Source organism: Arachis hypogaea, chromosome 20, assembly GCF_003086295.3.
Source record: "Arachis hypogaea cultivar Tifrunner chromosome 20, arahy.Tifrunner.gnm2.J5K5, whole genome shotgun sequence".
Taxonomy (NCBI): domain Eukaryota; kingdom Viridiplantae; phylum Streptophyta; class Magnoliopsida; order Fabales; family Fabaceae; genus Arachis; species Arachis hypogaea.
The window spans coordinates 142,614,469-142,633,288 of record NC_092055.1 but is presented as its reverse complement, the minus strand read 5'-3'; the positions used below and the strand labels follow the sequence as shown (position 1 = coordinate 142,633,288).

Sequence of the window (18,820 nt, the reverse complement as noted above, 5' to 3'; positions counted from 1 at the left end):
GTCAAATCAATCAAATCATCTAACGGCTCTCAGCTATCAATTTTACGTGAAATCGACTGCACCTGAGTTTTCACCTTATTTAAGAGGAGTAGAAATGGCTCCATCAAAACGCAGGTTGAAGGTGCGTTTCATTTGCAAGAGCTTAACCCCTGAATTAAACCCCAGTTGGCACAACACAAGACGCAGCCAAATACAGAGTCAGTTCCCTCCAATCTCCATTCACCAAAAACAATGAAAGCCTTCACTTCAACGCTCAGATCCTTGAGAAGAACCCTACACTCACCACAACCGCCATCAATAACCGTCTTCCATCGCTTCTTCTCCGCGCAACCGAACGCCGAAACCGAAACTGAAACCGATTCCAACTCGGTCTTCGACAGTTCCCACTTCGACCTCCCACAGCAGAAGACAGAGCGTGAGAGTGGGCCCACGTGGGACCACAAGTACAGGACACGTGCGGACCAGTTGGTGTTCGGCGGAGAGGGCCCTAAGGGCAAGCTTAAGCTCAAGGAAGAGGGGGACGAGAGGCGGCGCAGGGTTCTCGCGAAGGTTCTGCTCGAGGCCGCTGTCGATGGAAGAAGAGACGATGAGGAAGAAGATTCCAAGGGTTTGGGAGTGGTGAAGGAAGAGGACCAGAAATCGTTATCGGTTGGAATCATTGGTGCCCCCAATGCCGGCAAGTCTGCACTCACTAATTATATGGTTCGTTTTCTAATTTTCTTTTAATCTTTTTCGTAATTCTTTGTATTTGTTGAATTCAAATTAGTTGGAAATTAGGGTGAAGAAAAAGAGTATAAGTCATCTATGGATTTATGTAGCTGGTTACTGAAGACTAATTTTAAGAGATATATGTAGATTTTACGTGTCATGTTTAGGGATTTCATTTCTCATGACTAGGGAGTAATATGCTCTAATAAGTTGTATTCTTACCAAAGAAGTTTGAGAGTTTTCTCAGAAAATCATTATGATGTGAAGGAGTTGGTTAGTTTTATCAGTCAAGGAGTTGGTTAGTTAATTAAAGTCCAGTTCATTTTTTGGCACATATAGTGTGATACTGTGATATATCGTTATATATTGATAGTATTGTATACCGCCAGTATTTGTTTGGCATACGGGGATGTTGTTGGCTGAAATAAAATGCATAGCACGTGGACTTGAGCTGTTTGGTGCAGAGGAGGTGCATAAAGGGACAAGCATGCCTGTTTATGATTTATTGAGATGTCTTTTCAAACTTACAATCTTTCTTTTTATTTGAAGATGTGCTTATCAATTTCTGCGATTCTATGCTATGACTGAATTTCTCTAGCAAAGGAGAGAGTCTGAGTCGGTAATTTTGTTAATTACCCTAGTCTGGTTTGATTACACTATTCAAATTTCAATTTACGGCACTAAAGCAATGTTGCCATTGGTTATCATTTGCCTTTAGTTAAGCTTATGTTGCCATTTAGTATAGTAAGTAGCCCATTTACTGGGTTTGAACTGCTAGTCTAGTTTTTTCAAAAGGTAGTTGTTGATAAATATTGGATTGTTTTAGAATTGCTTCTAGCATCTTCCATTGTCAGCAATCTTAGCAAAAGATTTCTGAATGTGTTGTATTGTTGTGCTCATTTATTGTAGGTTGGGACAAAGGTTGCAGCTGTGTCACGGAAGACAAACACAACAACTCATGAAGTTGTCGGAGTGTTGACAAAAGGGGATACCCAAATTGTGAGTAGCTTGCTTGATTAGTTTCTGCTTGGATGTTGTGAAAGGGATAATGTGTGGTTACTATCCACCATGTTGCATGAAGGGATGGGTTATTATACTCTAGAACATATATACATTTTGATGAGTTTCATTTCTTAATGCATTTTTTCTTTTTATCGGGTACTCAGTCATATAATATTTTATTTGCAGTGCTTTTTTGATACACCAGGGCTTATGTTAAATTGCAGTGGATATCCTTATAGGGATGTCAAGGTTCGGGTGGAAAGTGCATGGAGTTCAGTCAATCTCTATGAAGTACTCATAGTTATTTTTGATGTTCACAGACATATTACCAGGTAATAACTCTTACCATTTTATTGATGTTGGAGGATGTCAGGCTGTGTGCCCTAATTAATACACAATTAGAGATAAGATATAGCCTTGAATCTCAGAAAGTTATGATATTAATAGTATCTTGTCTTGTTATTATATTAATATATCCTGTAGTTAGTCTTAGCCATAGATTCACTATATAAATTTTTATCTTCATATAAATGAACCAGGAAGTCTATCATCAGTTTCTATTATGAACCAAGCAAACCCACAAAATTCTCTATATATAGTTCCACATGGGATATTCGGCTCTTCCAATCTCAACCCTGGAAGTCTTCTATACATTGTTGCTTTATTGAACTAACACTACAAATGCAATCTGCTTTCATATTTATGCCTCTTCACATTTTTCTCATTAGGTTCACGTTCTAAAGTGCATATTTTGTTTTGTTACTTTTGTTGTCGAAGACTTCATCCCTTTCCTTTTGTTATTCTATCAATACAGGCCTGATACAAGAGTAGTAAAATTAATTAAGCGTATGGGAGCTCAAATGGTTCCAAATCAAAGGCGTGTTTTATGTATGAACAAGATTGATTTAGTAGAGAAAAAGAAAGACTTGTTGAAGGTTGTGGAAGAATTTAAAGATCTTCCTGGATATGAGAGGTACAGATTTTTGTATAAAGACTGGAGGAGATGTTGGATTTTAGTATCATAGTAGAGTTTCTATGTTTTATGCAAATTGACTTTCGTCCTCAAGCTAGCTTCTAATTTCATTTCTCTATTATTTAGGCATTTTATGATATCCGGACTGAAGGGGGCTGGAGTAAAAGATTTAACTCAATACCTGATGGAGCAGGCATGTATTTTTCTCTACATCTGCTATATATTAAGTTGTTAACCATATCAAATGATTTCCTTTGTTCCATTTTTGGAAATTAATTTTGGAGTATGAAAGGCAAGATTGCTGCACTTGGATAAAATTTTATTAGTTATTGTATATGCATTCTTGTTTCTTCTGAAAACACTTTTAGAATTTCTAGCGATATCTCTTTGATATGACGCTTCAAAACCTTATTGAGTTTTTAATTGTTTCCTTTGCTTAGGCGGTTGAACGACCCTGGGATGAAGATCCTTTCACCATGAGTGAGGAAGTTATGAAGATGATAGCTTTAGAAGTTGTGCGTGAAAGATTATTGGACCATGTACATCAGGTAATTATTGGATTCCTATATATGTGAGTTTGCTGCCTCTGGAGCAAAACAACCTTTTTTCTTTGTGGGTGGGTTCAGAACATTTAAAATTTGTAGCTGGCCTCTTTCCTCTCAAAAGTTTGGTGAGGCCGGAGTAAAAAAAGATGACCCATTCGGACCATGATATTTAACCCATAGAAGTTTTCCTAGGTCCATCTGCTGGCTGGTCTGTAGCTCCATTCATTTATGTTTATTAAACATTAGTGCCATAACATGGACCCAATACATAAAATAACAATTAAACAAAAAAAAAAAATCCTCAAACTAATCTCATATTCTAAAGACTAAAGTAGTAAAGTACCATATAGAGTCAGGTAGTGTTGTTAGAATCTTAGATATTGATTAAAACCTTCTCTCGATGTTAGGAAATTCCGTACGATATTGAACATCATTTGATTGACTGGAAAGAGTTACGAGATGGTTCTCTCAGGATTGAGCAACACTTCATTACTAACAAACTAAGCCAACGCAAGATTCTCGTGGGGAAGAATGGCTCAAAGATTGGGTAAATTCTTTCTTCACCCTTTCTTTCATGTAACTTTGCAAATTTCAATATTATCAATTTACAAGTTTCTTATTGTAGAACCACTAAATGTAGTGATTCTAGTTCAATCAAAGCATATGGGCATATGGCAAAAACTGGTTCCCAATTTAATCTCCGCTCTCAGGCACCTATTCTGCTTGTGCAAATGCATGCTCGAAATTTGTTTCTCCTCCCTGCTTCTTCCTTGTTGAAGTTCCATTAAAAATTTGAGCATCATTAAAGTCGGCAAACTTCATTTTAGATGCTTATTCATGTTTCTTTGATACAGGAGAATAGGAATTGAGGCCAATGAAGAGCTAAGGTCCATTTTCAAAAAGCAGGTGCATCTAATTCTCCAGGTTAAGCTTAAATAATGAACCAGACATAAATAGATTTGAAGTTGAAACTGTGCCTTAGCTGCCGCATCATTCTATGCCGCTTGTAAAATGCGGAAGGAGTTGCCTCACCCAGACTTTCGAAGTACAGAGCTTACAAAACCATGCCTGATTTATCGGTGATCATGGACAAAACCATTGCCATGGAGAAACAGGATGAGAAATTGAGAAGCAAAATGGTGATCATGCACAAACTGTGTATGTCATTATATATGGCTGCCAATTCATTATTATGTTTGTAGTGCTCATGAGTCAGGAATTTAAAAAGAAATTTCCATCTTTCATCGTTTATTTGTATACATGTTTCATCTCAAAAAGACAACTAGGGTATTTGGTCTAGTTGTAGTGTGGGCTTTGGGTACCCTCCAATGCCCCTTTTATTTACCCTCTCCACTTTGTGAGACCACTGTTTTATTGTATAATAATGATTTGTACAGAAATTTTGATGATAATTTTTTGGTTGTCCATGTCATATTTCCCTCTGTAGTTCTTGATAAGGGAAATCGCAGTTTGTTTATATGAGAAAATCCAATCTAACCAAATTATAAATTTAATTTTGGTTTTGTTTGTTTGGGTTCGGTTTTCGATTTGAAATTTACAAATATAAAATATACTACGTTATAATAATGTAGAAAATGAACCCAAATTCTAATGCACTCTTAGTTTTGTAACAATTATATTCTCATTCAGTCATTCACCTCTTTACATTAAACCACACCTTAAAAAATAGTTCAGTAATAATAAGTTAAGAACTATGCTGCGGTGCGTCATTCTGCTTGATTCTCCTTGCATGCAGAAGACGGGCCAGGACCAGGCCCGGGCCCGGGCCCAGGCAAAACGTTGTAGCAGTTACGAGCAAGGTTGATACAGTCGAGCCAGTGGAGTATCTCAGCATTGGGATCCCTTTCAACCACAACATCGGAAACCGTGAGCTGCACCTTCCCGTTGTAGCACCCGATCCTGCCCCTCACCCTCGCCACCACCCCAACCCTAACCTCGGCGGCAAACCTGGCGGACGAATCTGCAATGAGGCGGAGGTCGTCGGGGCGGCGGCGGCGAGCAAGGTAGGGTGAAGTCATGTGGTTGAGCCAGAGGATGCAGGGGACGGAGGCGGTGCCGTCGTCGATGAGAAAGCGGAGGAACTTGTGTGGCTTGTGGTCACGGAGTGTAACAGTCCCAAGTGTCTCTGCGCGAGAGAGAGGGATGCCTCTGCGAGAGAACGTAGGTTCTGAAACCGAAGAAGAAGACGGGGTTTGGGTGAGAGAGAGAAGATCGAATGCGAGCAGCTTCACGTAGCTGTGGTACACTGGGTTTTGCATTTTCTGAATTTTTTTTTTCTCTTGTTTTTTTGGGAGGGTGGCTTGTTGACTACGCTTGAAATTTTAATACTTTTGTAACCTATCCAATTTGTTGTTGCTATTGCCATTTTTAACCTTGGGTATTACACTGTTTTACTACGCAATGATTTGGTAAAATATTTGTGTAAAAGAATTTAATCAATAAGGTTTAGCTAACTAGTTTTAGGTCAAAGAGTTTAAATTCTAAAATGTTTGAACGAAAACAAATAGTGTATTGGTCGATATTGTGATTGTTGAATAATCTTGTTTGAAACATAATTTACGTGTTCGTAAAAAAAATTGTTAGAAAGACAATAAAAATTAATTAATAAAAAAAATTGTACATCCAAAGTTTTAAAGAAGTGTATATATTCACAATCTATCTTGTTTTTCATAACTATTATTAAATGAATATACTTTAAAATTAGAACATTTTTCTCATGTTTATTAATCTTAACATATTGCATGAGAATTTGAAATAATCTTAGTATCATCCTTGTTATGACGAGGGTGTCTATTTATTAATTGAGTTATTTGATTACCAATTGAAGTCATCACCACCAAAATCATCACCATCGTTGCAACCTTAATAGCTGTTCCCTTTCTTATCTTCACTCCCCAAATTGAATTCTTATTTTTCTTACCTGTTTGTTTTTCCAGTGACTCGGGCTTTTTAGGCAGTACTATTGAAAGAACGTCACCAGAAAAATTTGCGCGAATTTCAGTCACATCACAATCTTTAGAAAGCTTGAATTCCTTCCTAAAACATTCTAATTTATAGTTCGATGCACTCAATGATCTTTCTCCAAATATTGTTAGGATCCCTCTCTTTGTTTTGACCTTAAGTTGCTCCCTTTTAAAACCTGTAAAGTTGAGAAAGAACAATGCTTATATAATATCTAGTATAGATTTTTTAAAATCTTCAAGGTCATATACTCAATTCTATTTCTAAGAGGTCATTAATTTCTTGCTAATCATCACATTTGCGCAAAAACTAACTAAATAAATAAAATGTACAAGCAAGAAATAATATAATATACTACCGTTGAGATCAATCTGAAGAATCTGATCAAAATCTTCATCTAACTGCATGCCATTAGCTCTTGCCTCTTTGGCTTCCATGTTTTGGTTATTAGTAGCTTCTCCTTATGAAAATGGATTGAATGAATGAAATTAAAGGACAAGTGTTTAAATCACTTTCTTTAAAGGAATCCTTTTGCTTCACTTTGCTAACCATCTTGATTCCTTTATTGTTATTAGTTTTTGGTGACTCTTTATTGTTATTAGTTATTACTTCTTCAAATAATTTCCTTGATTCTTTTTCATTTCTTTGATTTTTATTTTAGAGGGGAAAAAAAAATAAAAAACTCGGCTAATTTTTTTTATAGAAAAAAAATATTGTGTTTTTGTTGAAAATATGATTATTTAATATAATTATATTTGGGTGGATTTTGGAGGTGAAAAGTCAATTGGACACTTTTTTTGCACTTTAACAATTCTGTAATATACTTTAAATATAAATATTTAACAAAAATACCATTTTCATCTCTATTTTAAAAAATAATTTCTGGAAAAACTCTTGGTATTTCTTAATGATGAAAAATCTATTCTTCCTGCACGCCACGTGTTCCTGATCATAGCACCCCTGAGCTCCTTTCTCTAATCTCAGCCGTCCGATTTAGACAAAACAAAATTCCTTTGCCCTGAAACCGTTAATTTCCCCTCTCTCTCTCTCTCTCTCTCTCTCTCTCTCTCTCTCTCTCCATGTGCTGTTCGTTGCTGTGTGAGACTGTGAGTACTGAGTAGTGCGTTTCTGTTTTGAAAGTTTTACAACTCACTCACTCACTCATAAAACGCACTCTCTTCTTTTCACCATTTTCCATTTTTGCTTCATGACGGTTCGAATTCTCTCTTACTCCTCATAGCAATCGTAATGCAGTGCACTATCTTTTTTATTAACGCTTTTCATTTTCTTCATCCTTTCATCTTCTTTAAATTTCTGTTTTTAGTTAAAACAGCTTCAACTTCCAAGGTTCAGCTCAAATTTATGCAGAATGAACTTTTTTTTTTTGTTATAATCTTCCGTTGTTCACAGTTCAATACTTTTTCGGTTTTTCCCCTTCGTTTTTGTTGATACTTTGATCCGAGAGAGTTGTTTCCGTACACTGTTGACTGTTCTATTTGTTGCACATGGTGGATTAGAAATCCCTAACATTCTGATCTTGTTCTTAAGCAACGTGATTGATTTCTGTGTATTTTCGTTTTTTCAGAGAATGCAGAAGTTGAAGAGTTCTCTGAACGGTGACACCATGTTTGACATTCTGTCCAGGCTTCCGGTGAAGCCATTGCTGCGAATGAAGCGCGTTTCACGAGGTTGGCGCGCCATGATTTCCAGCTTCCCGTTCATCAAATCGCAAATGGAAAAGACAGGATTGTCCCTAACAGGTTTCATTTTCCAAGAGAAGTTCCAATGGTGCAGTGATGACATCAAAACAGTTAGTCACATCGCTCTTGATTCACAATCTTCCAAGAAAGTTCTTCACAATGTCTTCGATTTCCTTCCAGAATCCGTTGTAATCTTGGCCTCCTGCGACGGACTCGTGTGCTGCCGAAGCTGTTTCCCCTGCTCAGATCCCTCTGTTTATCTCTGCAACCCTTCCAATAAGGAATGGATTACAATCCAGTGGCCATGGCATAATCTAAAGCCTAGCAGGAATGAAAGCATAGGAATAGCTTTCGATTTCGTCAGCGATTCGAGGAAAGAATGCAATGAAATCTTTGTGAAATTCAAGCTTGTGAAACTTCAGTTCTGCATAGATGAGTATGAGGATGAGGATGGGGATGATGACGAGGAATGGTACATTGAATTTCATGTGTACTCATCAGAAACAAAAGAATGGAAGGTATCCTCAGAAGTTTGCCATTGTGATCACAATTTGATCAAGAACAAAGGTGTGCATATAGGTGGTGTTCTGCACTGGCTTACAGATGGTGATCAAGTGCTGAGTTTTGATGTTGAGAAGGAGCTAGCATTGTTGATTTCTGTTCCGGTGCCGGCTTTCGAGTTCAGCACTGTGCCTGAAGCTTGCATTGGAGATCACAATGGAAAGCTTCACTATGTTCTGGTTTCTGAAATAGGCCTTCATGTTTGGTACCTTGAAGATTACTATGAGTTTAAGTGGACACTCAAGCATTCTAAGGATTTGGATGAGATTGAAAGGGAATACCCTCAATTCTTCTTAAATTTGAAGAATCATGTTTCGCAGAGAGTGAGCATGGAGAGTAGCCCATGGATGAACCCTCTTGGATTTAAGGATGGGGTGTTGTTGCTGAAGGTGTGTGCAACTCTATACCTATATGACATTGAGAATAATAAGATCTCTCATGCTTGCTATGTTCAGGATCTTAGCTCAAAATCAATGCATGATCCTACAGTGTTTCCTCATTGCTTGAGCTTGTTCCCGCTAAAACTTGCATAGAAGGTGTCTTTTTTTCTTCTCTCTAGGGATGAAATTGGTACATGGTTACTTCATCATGTACATGTTTTTTGCTTCAGTATTAATCTCTGATTCGGGCTTATAGTATGACTAGTTGACTGAGTTGAAAGTGAGAAAGTTTTGTCTAAACAGAACATACTGTTTTGGGTTATACAAATCAATTTGTGTTTAGTTTTATTTTCTTTATGTACCGTCTTTATAACATCTTTGTCTTTGTGAATCGTGATGTGTGTTTTCTGTGCTTTAACATTGTTTGTTTTAATTGATCACGGTTAGTAGCAAAACTAAAGATACATGATAAGAATATAGGAAATTTGGTATCCTTAACATCATTTATTCAAACATGATCTTTTTCTAGCATGATGCAAAATCAGATTTGGTGCTTATAGATTGGATATTGGTACCATGTCTCGAATGAAAATAATACTACTTTGTGATAATAATAATAATAATAATAATTAAATAGAAAGAGTTACTAATTAATGGGTTACTACTTACTTTCCATTTACTCGTGATTATTCAATTTTAAACAAGGGCGGTTCTACCGGTTTTCAAGTGTTCCTTTTGCTTATTAGGTTCAAGACGTGAAATTTTCAATTTTCATACTTGAATTAATTAGTGTTATACATAGCAATTTTTTTATTTTTATTTTTTTGGTCATGGAGTGTTATACATAGCATAAAATCAATGAATGAAACGGGGCAAATATTGTTGCTTTCATCACATGGCTTGGGCTTGACCCGACTACCCAGTTCGTTGTTCGGCCCAAAAAAGCCATATTTGCAATAGAACTTGATAATTGGGCCATAGATTTCTAAATTTATTTATTTGTACTAAACAAACCAAAGAATAAGAGGTTTTACAAAAACCATATAATAATCCTCTAATTGGGCCATAGCCCAGCCAAGTCCAGTCCAGCAAGCCATTAGGGTTTAGAACAACAATTAAAAGGGAAAAGTGGAGCACGAAGTAATACTTCTCCAAGTTGAAGAAACCCTATTGTGAGTGTGAGAGAGACAGAGAGCGCGCGCTGCAGCAGCAACCATGGTGCACGTCTCGTTTTATCGCAATTGTGAGCTTCTCTTTTCTCTCTGATCCGTTTCAATTAATCAAATTTTGTCTTGTTTTGTTCTCTAAGAATGAATTAATGAAACTTAGATGGGAAGACGTTCAAGAAGCCTCGTCGTCCGTACGAGAAGGAGAGGCTGGACGCGGAGCTGAAGCTGGTGGGAGAGTACGGACTCAGATGCAAGAGGGAGTTGTGGAGGGTGCAGTACGCACTCAGCAGGATCCGCAACAACGCCAGAACTCTCCTTACTCTCGACGAGAAGAACCCTCGCCGGATCTTCGAAGGTGAGGCTCTCCTCCGAAGGATGTTCCGTTACGGCCTCCTCGACGAGACTCAGAACAAGCTCGATTACGTCCTCGCTCTCACTGTTGAGAACTTCCTCGAGCGCCGCCTCCAGACTCTCGTATTCAAGTCCGGCATGGCCAAGTCCATCCACCACGCCAGGGTCCTCATCCGCCAGCGCCACATTAGGTCTTCCTTTCTTCTTTTCACTTTTTTCCAAAATTTAGGGTTTTAAATTCCTAATTTTCTATCACTCGCTGTTTGTTTGTTTGTGCTTATTGTCAAATTAAGAATCTGATTCTCCAAACATTCAAATAGCTCAAAATTATAGTCTGATCTCTTCATAGGTTTCTAGTTTGGTAAAATTATTTTACGCCAGCTTAACCTCTCAGTAGAATTGATCTTACATATATAATTAGGATCATCATAATTATAGAGTGGTTTATAGAAGGTGTTAAAAGAATTCACTCGAAATCTCACCAGAATGCCTTATTAGCTTAAAAACATTTTGAAAGTATTATTTAATTATATGATTATAAAAGATCTGTTCAATTTAAATTAGGCAGATAAGTTTATTTAGTGCATTATAGACGGTAAATGTATTGCTGCAAAATTGAATCTGGAGCAATATATTTAGATGATAGGGAACTTGATGTGATTGGGTAATTGGAGAGAAACTTGTTTGTGTGCTTGATTAATAGTTTTTACAATGTTTGTGTTGTTTCTGGTTGGCAGGGTTGGAAGGCAGGTGGTGAACATCCCATCATTCATGGTTAGGGTTGATTCCCAGAAACACATTGATTTCTCGCTCACAAGTCCGCTCGGTGGTGGCCGTCCTGGAAGAGTGAAGCGAAGGAACCAGAGGGCTGCTGCCAAGAAGGCTTCTGGTGGAGATGGTGATGAGGAAGATGAAGATTAAACTATATGGATATATCTCTTCCTCCCTACTTACAACTTTTTCAAGCATTTCATTTTCTGTTTCTCTCTAGACTTGTTAGTTTTCTGCCATGATTAACTCTTATAATTTTGCAATCTATGTTTTTGTTTGAGGAAAAGCTTTGCTAAGAAACGTTCGGACATTTTTTGTTTAAAATTGTTTTTTATTAATACAAAGTTTTGCGCCAAATATCTCCTTTGTTCTTTGATTGTGGGCGTTTGCAAATAATAACAATCTCTTAAAAATTAACAAAAGCAATTTTCTCAAAGATACAAATAGCTCAATTATGATTTGATCTCTTTGGTTTCTAGCCTTTTGATAAATTTTCTTACGTCAGATAAACTACTCATTATCTTTGAGGAATTCCTTCATGCCAGAAAGAGTCACGGATGATTTAGACATTTATATCAATATCAGTAACCTAGGAAGATGAGAATCTGGCCGGGGAGCATAAACGTATAAGCAGAAAGAACACAATGAAGTTATAGTCACATATCCATACGCACAGTTGAATGAAAACATTTGTGCAACTCAAAACCCTTTATTGTAAAATAACACTAGACTCAGAAAAAAGAAAGGATACACAGCAACAAAGACTTGGACAACAAGAGAGCATAATGCATTTCCACTTTTTGTAAAACAAAATCATATTTTATTTGCTGCATTGAAAATCATCTCCTTAGCAGTTTCAAAACATGAAAGGAGGTGGTGTTCATCTATCCATCCTTTATCCACTGCAAATCCAATGCGTAAGTTTCCCATGTAACTTAATATTGTCACCGTCAGGCTCTGCATAAGTTTTTTGAAACAATATCATTTACCATGTTTATCTATTTTTATCTATTTTTATTCAAAACATTATTTATCTATTTTTATTCAAGAAGAAGAAGAGAGTAGAGAGGTGCACGCACAGTAGGTGGACCAATTGCTGTAAAATAAAATCCTTTGATGGGATGATTAGCAAAAGCCACTTGTTCCACAGGTCCAACCACATGTGAGATGATAGCACTTGAATTTGCCACAGTCTTGTACACATGTTTTGCTGCAGCCTGAAATTTATTCAATAAAATTAAACTACTACAAATGTTGCTTATCATTCTCGTGCCATTTATCTACTATATTCTGTTTTCTTTAATAAAAGAATTAATGCCAATTATGGAGTGTAATTCTTCTATTATAAAAAATGATAATATATTGTAAGCCTGTTGGAAAAAACAGAGACTGAAGAAATGAGGAAAAGAAAACATTGGAGAGTTTATTACTTATTTGTATATACAATATTTAAAAAAATGTATAATTTCTATTTGGAAATCAAAATTAATATTGAACTGCTGAAAATTGAGCTACAACAAACCTCTGTGCCTTGAAGTTTATCCAGCATCCCCAAAATAACACCACTGAGAGGAAGGGCCAAAGAATATCTGAGACCAATAATGATTTTGTGGGCCTCCAAAACAAAGTCAAGTGGGTTGGATGTATTGGCATCACTTAATTTGGGTATTGGAAGGTGGAGGAAATGAAAGCGATTCCCCCATGAGGATTCTGAATTAGTTTGAAGCATCTCCTGCACTGATTTGTAAGCTCTAATTTTTCTTGCATTAAGCATCACTATTGCTGTTGTTTGTGTTTTTCTTGATTCATAACTCTTTGCTTCCATGTATAACCTTATTCCCAGGAAGATCATCCCCACTAGGGTATCATTTGTGGTCTGGATCATTAACAATATAAAGAGTTATATTTATTATCATTGGAAAATTTAGACAACCTTAACCTTTTTCAAGGAAAAAATATATATATAATGTGTTAAATAAATTATTTATTCACAAGTGTGTTCAATGTTCAACGTAATAATAATCTTAATGATAACACATAGTAATTAAGTATTTAATTTATTTAACGCTTCAGATTATTTAAATTTTATTGAAATAATTATAGTTTTAAAAATAGTGTTAAATAATAACAACTTTGTCTCAATTTTTAATAAAAAATATTAAACTACAACAATTTTGACAAATAATAGTATTTTGGATTATAAATTGCCACTAAATTAATTTACAGATATTCTATATTGCTATAAAATCTTTTTTGCGACAGTTTTGAGCAACCACTTATGTTACAAGTGCAATTCTAAAAAGTTCTTTTTCTATTAAAAAAAAAAAAAAGATACTATAGTAATTAGAAAACAGGGTATATATGTGTTTGGAAATCACAATTTCTCATGAGGGAAAAAAAAAAGAAAAGAAAAGAAAAATACTTACCACTTTGAGCTTATTTTTGACCTCTTTAAAGCTATCCAAAGAGAGAGTGACATTTGAGATACCAAAACCATGTTTGAATTCCTTATTCTCTGGCCTTATTGGTGATTGATCATCAACAATGAAATTTGAACCTCTTAATATGTTCCATCCAAAATCAGATGCACTTTTGAACATTGAAAAGATGGATTGAGGTAATCTCTTAATAGATGATGAAGTTGTTGCATGGCTTGAAGGAAAGGTTATGGGAATTGAAGGATCATCAACTCTTTTCACACATGAAAGCAATGACCCCATTAGGGTGTAGCCATCTCCTAAAGAATGGTGTAACTTAACTACCGATGTACCCGCAGCATTGTTTTTTCTTGTTGGATACTTAATTAGATGCACTTCCCAAAGTGGTTTATCTTGTGCTAACTTTTCACCTCCTATTTTTGACATGTATTCATCAAATTCTTCATCATAGAATTTCAGACCCTTCTTTGCAAATATTGGAATCTTGATGTGTTCTTTTAGATTCACATCAACTTGTTTCCATTGCTTCCTTCCTTTTTTGTCTTCAATCTGATAAATTTATTACTCCATTAAGTTAAGAATACTACTTCTATATCTCGAACATAAAATTTAGTTTTTCATAGCGGTGGCAAAGCGGGCCGCCCAGCCCCGCCCCGCCTCCAAAACGGGGCGGACCGGCCCGCCCCACCAACTAAAATGGGTTTAAAATGCTAGCCCGTCCCGCTTTATAGCGGATTGGCGGGTCGACGGGTTAGCCCGCTTGACTTTTTTTTTTTCTTTGAAAATAAAATTCATTATAATTAACCAAAAAATAATAATTAAAAAATTAAATACAAATAAAAAATAATTAAATTATAATATAATTTTCACTATTTTTTTTAATTTTAACTTCAATAAAATTGTTCAAAATAATATTTGTCAATAGAATCATCTTTATTTTAAAAAATAAGTCACATAATTTGAACATATATACGAAATTGTAAAATAAAATAAATAAAGTTAATAACTAAAAGAAGAATATAAACAAAAAATTAAAAAAAGTGTTTAAAAATTCTATAATTATTAATTTTATAATAGTAATCATTACTCTTTTATTTAATAAAAAAAAAAGAAAAAATATCTTCGGCCCGCCCCGCCCCGCCAAAATCCGCCAATTTGGCGGTGCGAGTTTGGCGAATTTTTTTAATTTGGCGGGCTCCAAATCCTAGTCCGCCCCGCCTTTTTTAGCGGGTTTAACAGATCGGCCTGACGGTTTTGACCCGTTTTGCCACCCAAACTTTTTCACATGTAACTGTTGAATTTAATTTTCATGCAACATTAGTATAAAACTCAAATAAATATAACATAAATAATTAGTCGTATATTATTACATAAACAAAAAGAAGCTAAATTTTATATTCTCTATTCAAAATTAAAGTCATAATTGTTTATAAAAAAATTTAGACAAGAGTGGTTTTTATATTTTCAAAAATTAATAATTATCCAATTATGTTGTATTTAATTTAGTAAAATTTTAATAAAAAAATAAAGAGAACAACACTATAACAATGCTAGGTGTGCATAAAAAATTACTCACTCCTATAAAATACATGTTAAATATCTATATATTTATACATAAATATATAATAATTAATTTAATGACTAATTTTGTATGTATACATAATTATTTTTGACAACACTAACATCAATGGTTATTAAATATATGATGATATAGAGCCGTCGTTCTAATAACAAGTGCACTTGTTAATAAATGAACTTAAATAAACCTTAAATATATCATAGATAATTGTTGAATTTAATTTTCAATTTACATGCAACAAATCATATATTATCACGTTAACAAAAGTAATTAAATTTTAAACTCTTTATTTTAAATTTTTTACGCTAAATATAAAATACATATTAAAAATAAATTAAATAATAAATATTTTGTATATAAATATATGATAATGGATTTATTAATTAATTTATTTTTAATATACACATAATATTTTTACTTTAGAAATTAATATTTATCCAATTATGTGTATTTAAATTTAGTTAAAATGTTATCAAAAAGATAAAGAGCGCAAAACTAACATCAATGATTATTAAATATTAGTTTATTTATTCTATTGGTTCTTATAATTTTATCACATTTTAAATTATATTTCTATAGTTTTTTCTTTTAATTGGGTTCCTACTGCTTTAATTTTGTAATTAAGTCCTTCTAGTATAAAAATTTAATTAAACTTTTTTTTACTAAAGATAGGGAGACTCGAACTCGTGATCTCTTAGATGAGTATGGAGAGACTATGTCATTTGAGTTATAACTCATTGGCAAAACTTAATTACATTTTTGACTGCATGTATTTTGGTAAAAATATTATGTTATTTTAACATTTTTAACATGAAAAGAACGTAATTATAAATTAAAAATAGTGTAGGGACCCAATTAAAAGGAAAAAAAAAAAAGTATAAAAGCCTAATTAAAAATTTGGTAAAACTATAAGAATTCCGCTAGGGAGCCAATGAAGTATCATTTATACAATATGTACAATGGACTATTTATTTGACCCAATATCTGTTAAAAAATGAACACATGATAAAATACTAGTAATTTCTCAAACACAATATACTCATGATATCCAGAATAATTATCCGGGTACCAGGAATAATAAACATCTGATATCCTACTGAATCGAACATCTCTAAACCCCTTTTGTACATATTGTACAAATATTCCATTTGCTACTTATACTTCCTCAAACTATAAAGACCAAGTAATTAAACCTTAAATATATCATGATATAGTGAGTCGTCTTGCTAATAAACCTTAATTTAATTTGTATGATATATATGTATACACTAAAGTTGACATGAGATTTTACCATGATAGAAGAGAAACGTTTGTTGAGGGGAACAAATACATCTCCAAGCACTTGCATGATCTTTGATTCATCAATTGGAATCTCCAACTCAAAAACGACCATTATAAATACGTTCAAGGCAGAGGTGTTGAGGTAACTCGACATTGGACTCACCGCCATTGGAGCATCTTTCTCAAACTCACTCATTTTTCTACGTTTTCAATATAAACTGTTTGAAGATAAGGAAGACACAGACCTGCATTTATATAGACAAGGTTAGTTAGTTACTTTTCTCATCCAGGTAAAATGGTAAATACCTCAATTTCTTAATTTGTTTTTATTTTATCTCTAATATTTCAATAGTTACTGAATATTTTATTTTTTAATTTCACTCTTGCAAAAACTGTTAATCGTCATTATTATTGTTAAATATTTGGAAAAAGAGTAGAATAAAAAGATAATATTATATATAAAATTGTTATATTAAAGTTATTGTTACATGATATAAAAGTTACCCTATTTATAGAAATATTACTAACTAATTTTATAAATATTCATCTATTACTTACTAACTATTACTAACTTAACTCCCAACTACTAACAACTCTAATAATATTTTAATAATTATCATCATTATCTAAATCTATTTTAGATAAATTTAGCGATTTTTTAAGTCTAAATTTTAATTTTTTTTAATTTTTTAAAACAAATATATTTAAAATAATAATAAATGTTATGAATTTTCAATGCATCTAAATTTTAGTATCTCTGTTTTAATAAATTATTGAAATAATTTATAAATATATATTAAAAGTTTACCTGTGAGTATAATTTATGGTATAGGTAATTGAAAAGGATTTCGCTAGGGAGACAATGGACTATCGAGTTACAAAATGAACATCCCTCATACTATTTAGAATAACCATTCGAGTACTAGCGATAATAAACATCTTTCCAAAAGCTTAAACTGATTTCGGGGTTCACCAAAGATTGAATTCTTGACCTTTCGAATCTAGCGCTCTAATATCATGTCATGATACCACTCATCCTAAAAACTTCAACTGATGGAAAAAGGTAACACTAATAATTATATCTCTAATACTCCCTAAATCTCTATTGTACATATTGTATAAATATTTCATTGACTCCTCGTATTTTTTCAATTGGAAAAGCTAAGATTTATTATCCTGTTCCATTAGAATATTAGATATAGTCATCTCGTCCATAAAAGAGAAAAGACAAAAACAAAAAAAAACAAACCATTAATTAACAATAGTACAGTCACCCATTTTTCTAACTTTGTTGTTTATTATGTATCACTTCTTGAATTTTTACTTCATTCTTTTCACATAACTAGGTACGTTCCAGTTTTTCCAACAATATTGTTTCTCCTCTTTATAAAAATTATTCACCGTCATTATCATCGTTATTATCTAAATCTAATTTTAGATAGATTTAGAGGACTTTTTAGTCTAAATTCTTTAATTTGCGAGAACAAATTTATTTTAATTATTAGTAAAAGTTATAAATTTTCAATTTTTCTAAATTTTAATATCTCTGTTTTAATGACTTTTTTGAAGTAATTCATCTATGTATATTTTTCTCTATTTTTAAAGTTCTACTATAGTATAATTTAAGAAAGGTAAGATTTATTTCCTTGCCCACTAGATCTAGTCCATAAAAGAGAAAAAACAAAAACAGCACCAAAAAACCAATAACTAACTTTGTTGTTATTTAACATCAGTACAACTACCTCATTTATCCAACTTTGTTGTTTATTGTATATCACTCCTTACTCCTTAGTTGTTAGTTGTTAGTTCATTCCAATATGTTCTAAGTGTTAGCTTTATGTAGAGCTGTTAAAATGGACCAAATATATCGAGTTAATCCGTTTATTTATTTAAATTAGCGAAATTTATTTTTAAAATTAAGTTTATTTAAATTTCGAGTTAAATGGATTGAGCTCTCAAAAAAAAAAATTACGGGTTAAACGAGCTAACCTGTGTGTTAAATGAGATGTCTGTTTATTTTTTTAAATTGCACTTTTAGTTGATATATTTTTCGATTCGATCCGGAAATTTGATTCGTCAACTAAAAAAAAAGTTGTTTGTTTAAAACTTTTGACCTAAAAAAATTTTTTTTGTCAAAATATTTTTTAAAAAATTAAATAAAAGAATAAACGGACCAATTCGTTTAATCTATCAGCCTGACCATAAACACTCCGAACTGAAAAATTATGACCCGCAAATAAAATGAGTTTAAATGGACTGGGCCTAAATGGATTGGGTTGGCCTGTTTGACAATCCTGACTTTATACTTGTTTGATAAATTTCTAATAGTAAAAACAAAAATATTAACCCATTGGCCAGCGGCAAACCCTTAAATGGAGCT

General features: G+C 33.6%; 5 protein-coding genes across 5 annotated transcripts; 3 read left to right on the top strand and 2 right to left on the bottom strand.

Annotated features, from left to right (window-relative positions):
* The first annotated feature begins 115 nt into the window (after nt 1–115).
* LOC112783733 (GTP-binding protein ERG) lies at nt 116–4,640 on the top strand. The gene is made up of 8 exons (XM_025826779.3): nt 116–702; nt 1,618–1,707; nt 1,897–2,042; nt 2,525–2,683; nt 2,810–2,876; nt 3,124–3,231; nt 3,636–3,775; nt 4,083–4,640. The coding sequence occupies exons 1-8, from the start codon at nt 232–234 to the stop codon at nt 4,165–4,167; spliced, it is 1,266 nt and encodes a 421-aa protein (XP_025682564.1). The 5' UTR covers nt 116–231; the 3' UTR covers nt 4,168–4,640.
* A 211-nt stretch (nt 4,641–4,851) lies between these two features.
* LOC112783735 (CST complex subunit STN1) lies at nt 4,852–5,712 on the bottom strand. The gene has a single exon (XM_025826780.3). The coding sequence runs from the start codon at nt 5,505–5,507 to the stop codon at nt 4,956–4,958; it is 552 nt and encodes a 183-aa protein (XP_025682565.1). The 5' UTR covers nt 5,508–5,712; the 3' UTR covers nt 4,852–4,955.
* A 2,086-nt stretch (nt 5,713–7,798) lies between these two features.
* LOC112786589 (F-box protein At5g49610) lies at nt 7,799–9,004 on the top strand. The gene has a single exon (XM_025829959.1). It carries the CDS (start codon nt 7,799–7,801, stop codon nt 9,002–9,004), a length of 1,206 nt encoding a protein of 401 aa, XP_025685744.1.
* Nucleotides 9,005–9,954: 950 nt separating this feature from the next.
* LOC112783046 (small ribosomal subunit protein uS4y) lies at nt 9,955–11,499 on the top strand. The gene is made up of 3 exons (XM_025825781.3): nt 9,955–10,094; nt 10,181–10,562; nt 11,109–11,499. The coding sequence occupies exons 1-3, from the start codon at nt 10,067–10,069 to the stop codon at nt 11,290–11,292; spliced, it is 594 nt and encodes a 197-aa protein (XP_025681566.1). The 5' UTR covers nt 9,955–10,066; the 3' UTR covers nt 11,293–11,499.
* A 268-nt stretch (nt 11,500–11,767) lies between these two features.
* On the bottom strand, nt 11,768–16,920 carry LOC112783045 (wax ester synthase/diacylglycerol acyltransferase 4). The gene is made up of 5 exons (XM_025825780.3): nt 16,451–16,920; nt 13,569–14,129; nt 12,665–13,018; nt 12,222–12,359; nt 11,768–12,099 (listed from the first exon to the last, which is right to left on the bottom strand). Exons 1-5 carry the CDS (start codon nt 16,634–16,636, stop codon nt 11,956–11,958), a joined length of 1,383 nt encoding a protein of 460 aa, XP_025681565.1. The 5' UTR covers nt 16,637–16,920; the 3' UTR covers nt 11,768–11,955.
* Nucleotides 16,921–18,820: the final 1,900 nt, after the last annotated feature.

Coding starts and splice junctions, on each gene's coding strand:
- LOC112783733 (XM_025826779.3), top strand. CDS start 232: ATGAAAGCCTTCACTTCAACGCTCAGATCCTTGAGAAGAACCCTACAC. Junction 2,684..2,809: donor GATCTTCCTGGATATGAGAG/GTACAGATTTTT, acceptor TCTATTATTTAG/GCATTTTATGATATCCGGAC. Junction 3,776..4,082: donor AAGAATGGCTCAAAGATTGG/GTAAATTCTTTC, acceptor TCTTTGATACAG/GAGAATAGGAATTGAGGCCA.
- LOC112783735 (XM_025826780.3), bottom strand. CDS start 5,507: ATGCAAAACCCAGTGTACCACAGCTACGTGAAGCTGCTCGCATTCGAT.
- LOC112786589 (XM_025829959.1), top strand. CDS start 7,799: ATGCAGAAGTTGAAGAGTTCTCTGAACGGTGACACCATGTTTGACATT.
- LOC112783046 (XM_025825781.3), top strand. CDS start 10,067: ATGGTGCACGTCTCGTTTTATCGCAATT. Junction 10,095..10,180: donor CGTCTCGTTTTATCGCAATT/GTGAGCTTCTCT, acceptor AATGAAACTTAG/ATGGGAAGACGTTCAAGAAG. Junction 10,563..11,108: donor ATCCGCCAGCGCCACATTAG/GTCTTCCTTTCT, acceptor TCTGGTTGGCAG/GGTTGGAAGGCAGGTGGTGA.
- LOC112783045 (XM_025825780.3), bottom strand. CDS start 16,636: ATGAGTGAGTTTGAGAAAGATGCTCCAATGGCGGTGAGTCCAATGTCG. Junction 13,019..13,568: donor TCAAAAATAAGCTCAAAGTG/GTAAGTATTTTT, acceptor TTAATGATCCAG/ACCACAAATGATACCCTAGT. Junction 12,100..12,221: donor CAGCAATTGGTCCACCTACT/GTGCGTGCACCT, acceptor AAACTTATGCAG/AGCCTGACGGTGACAATATT.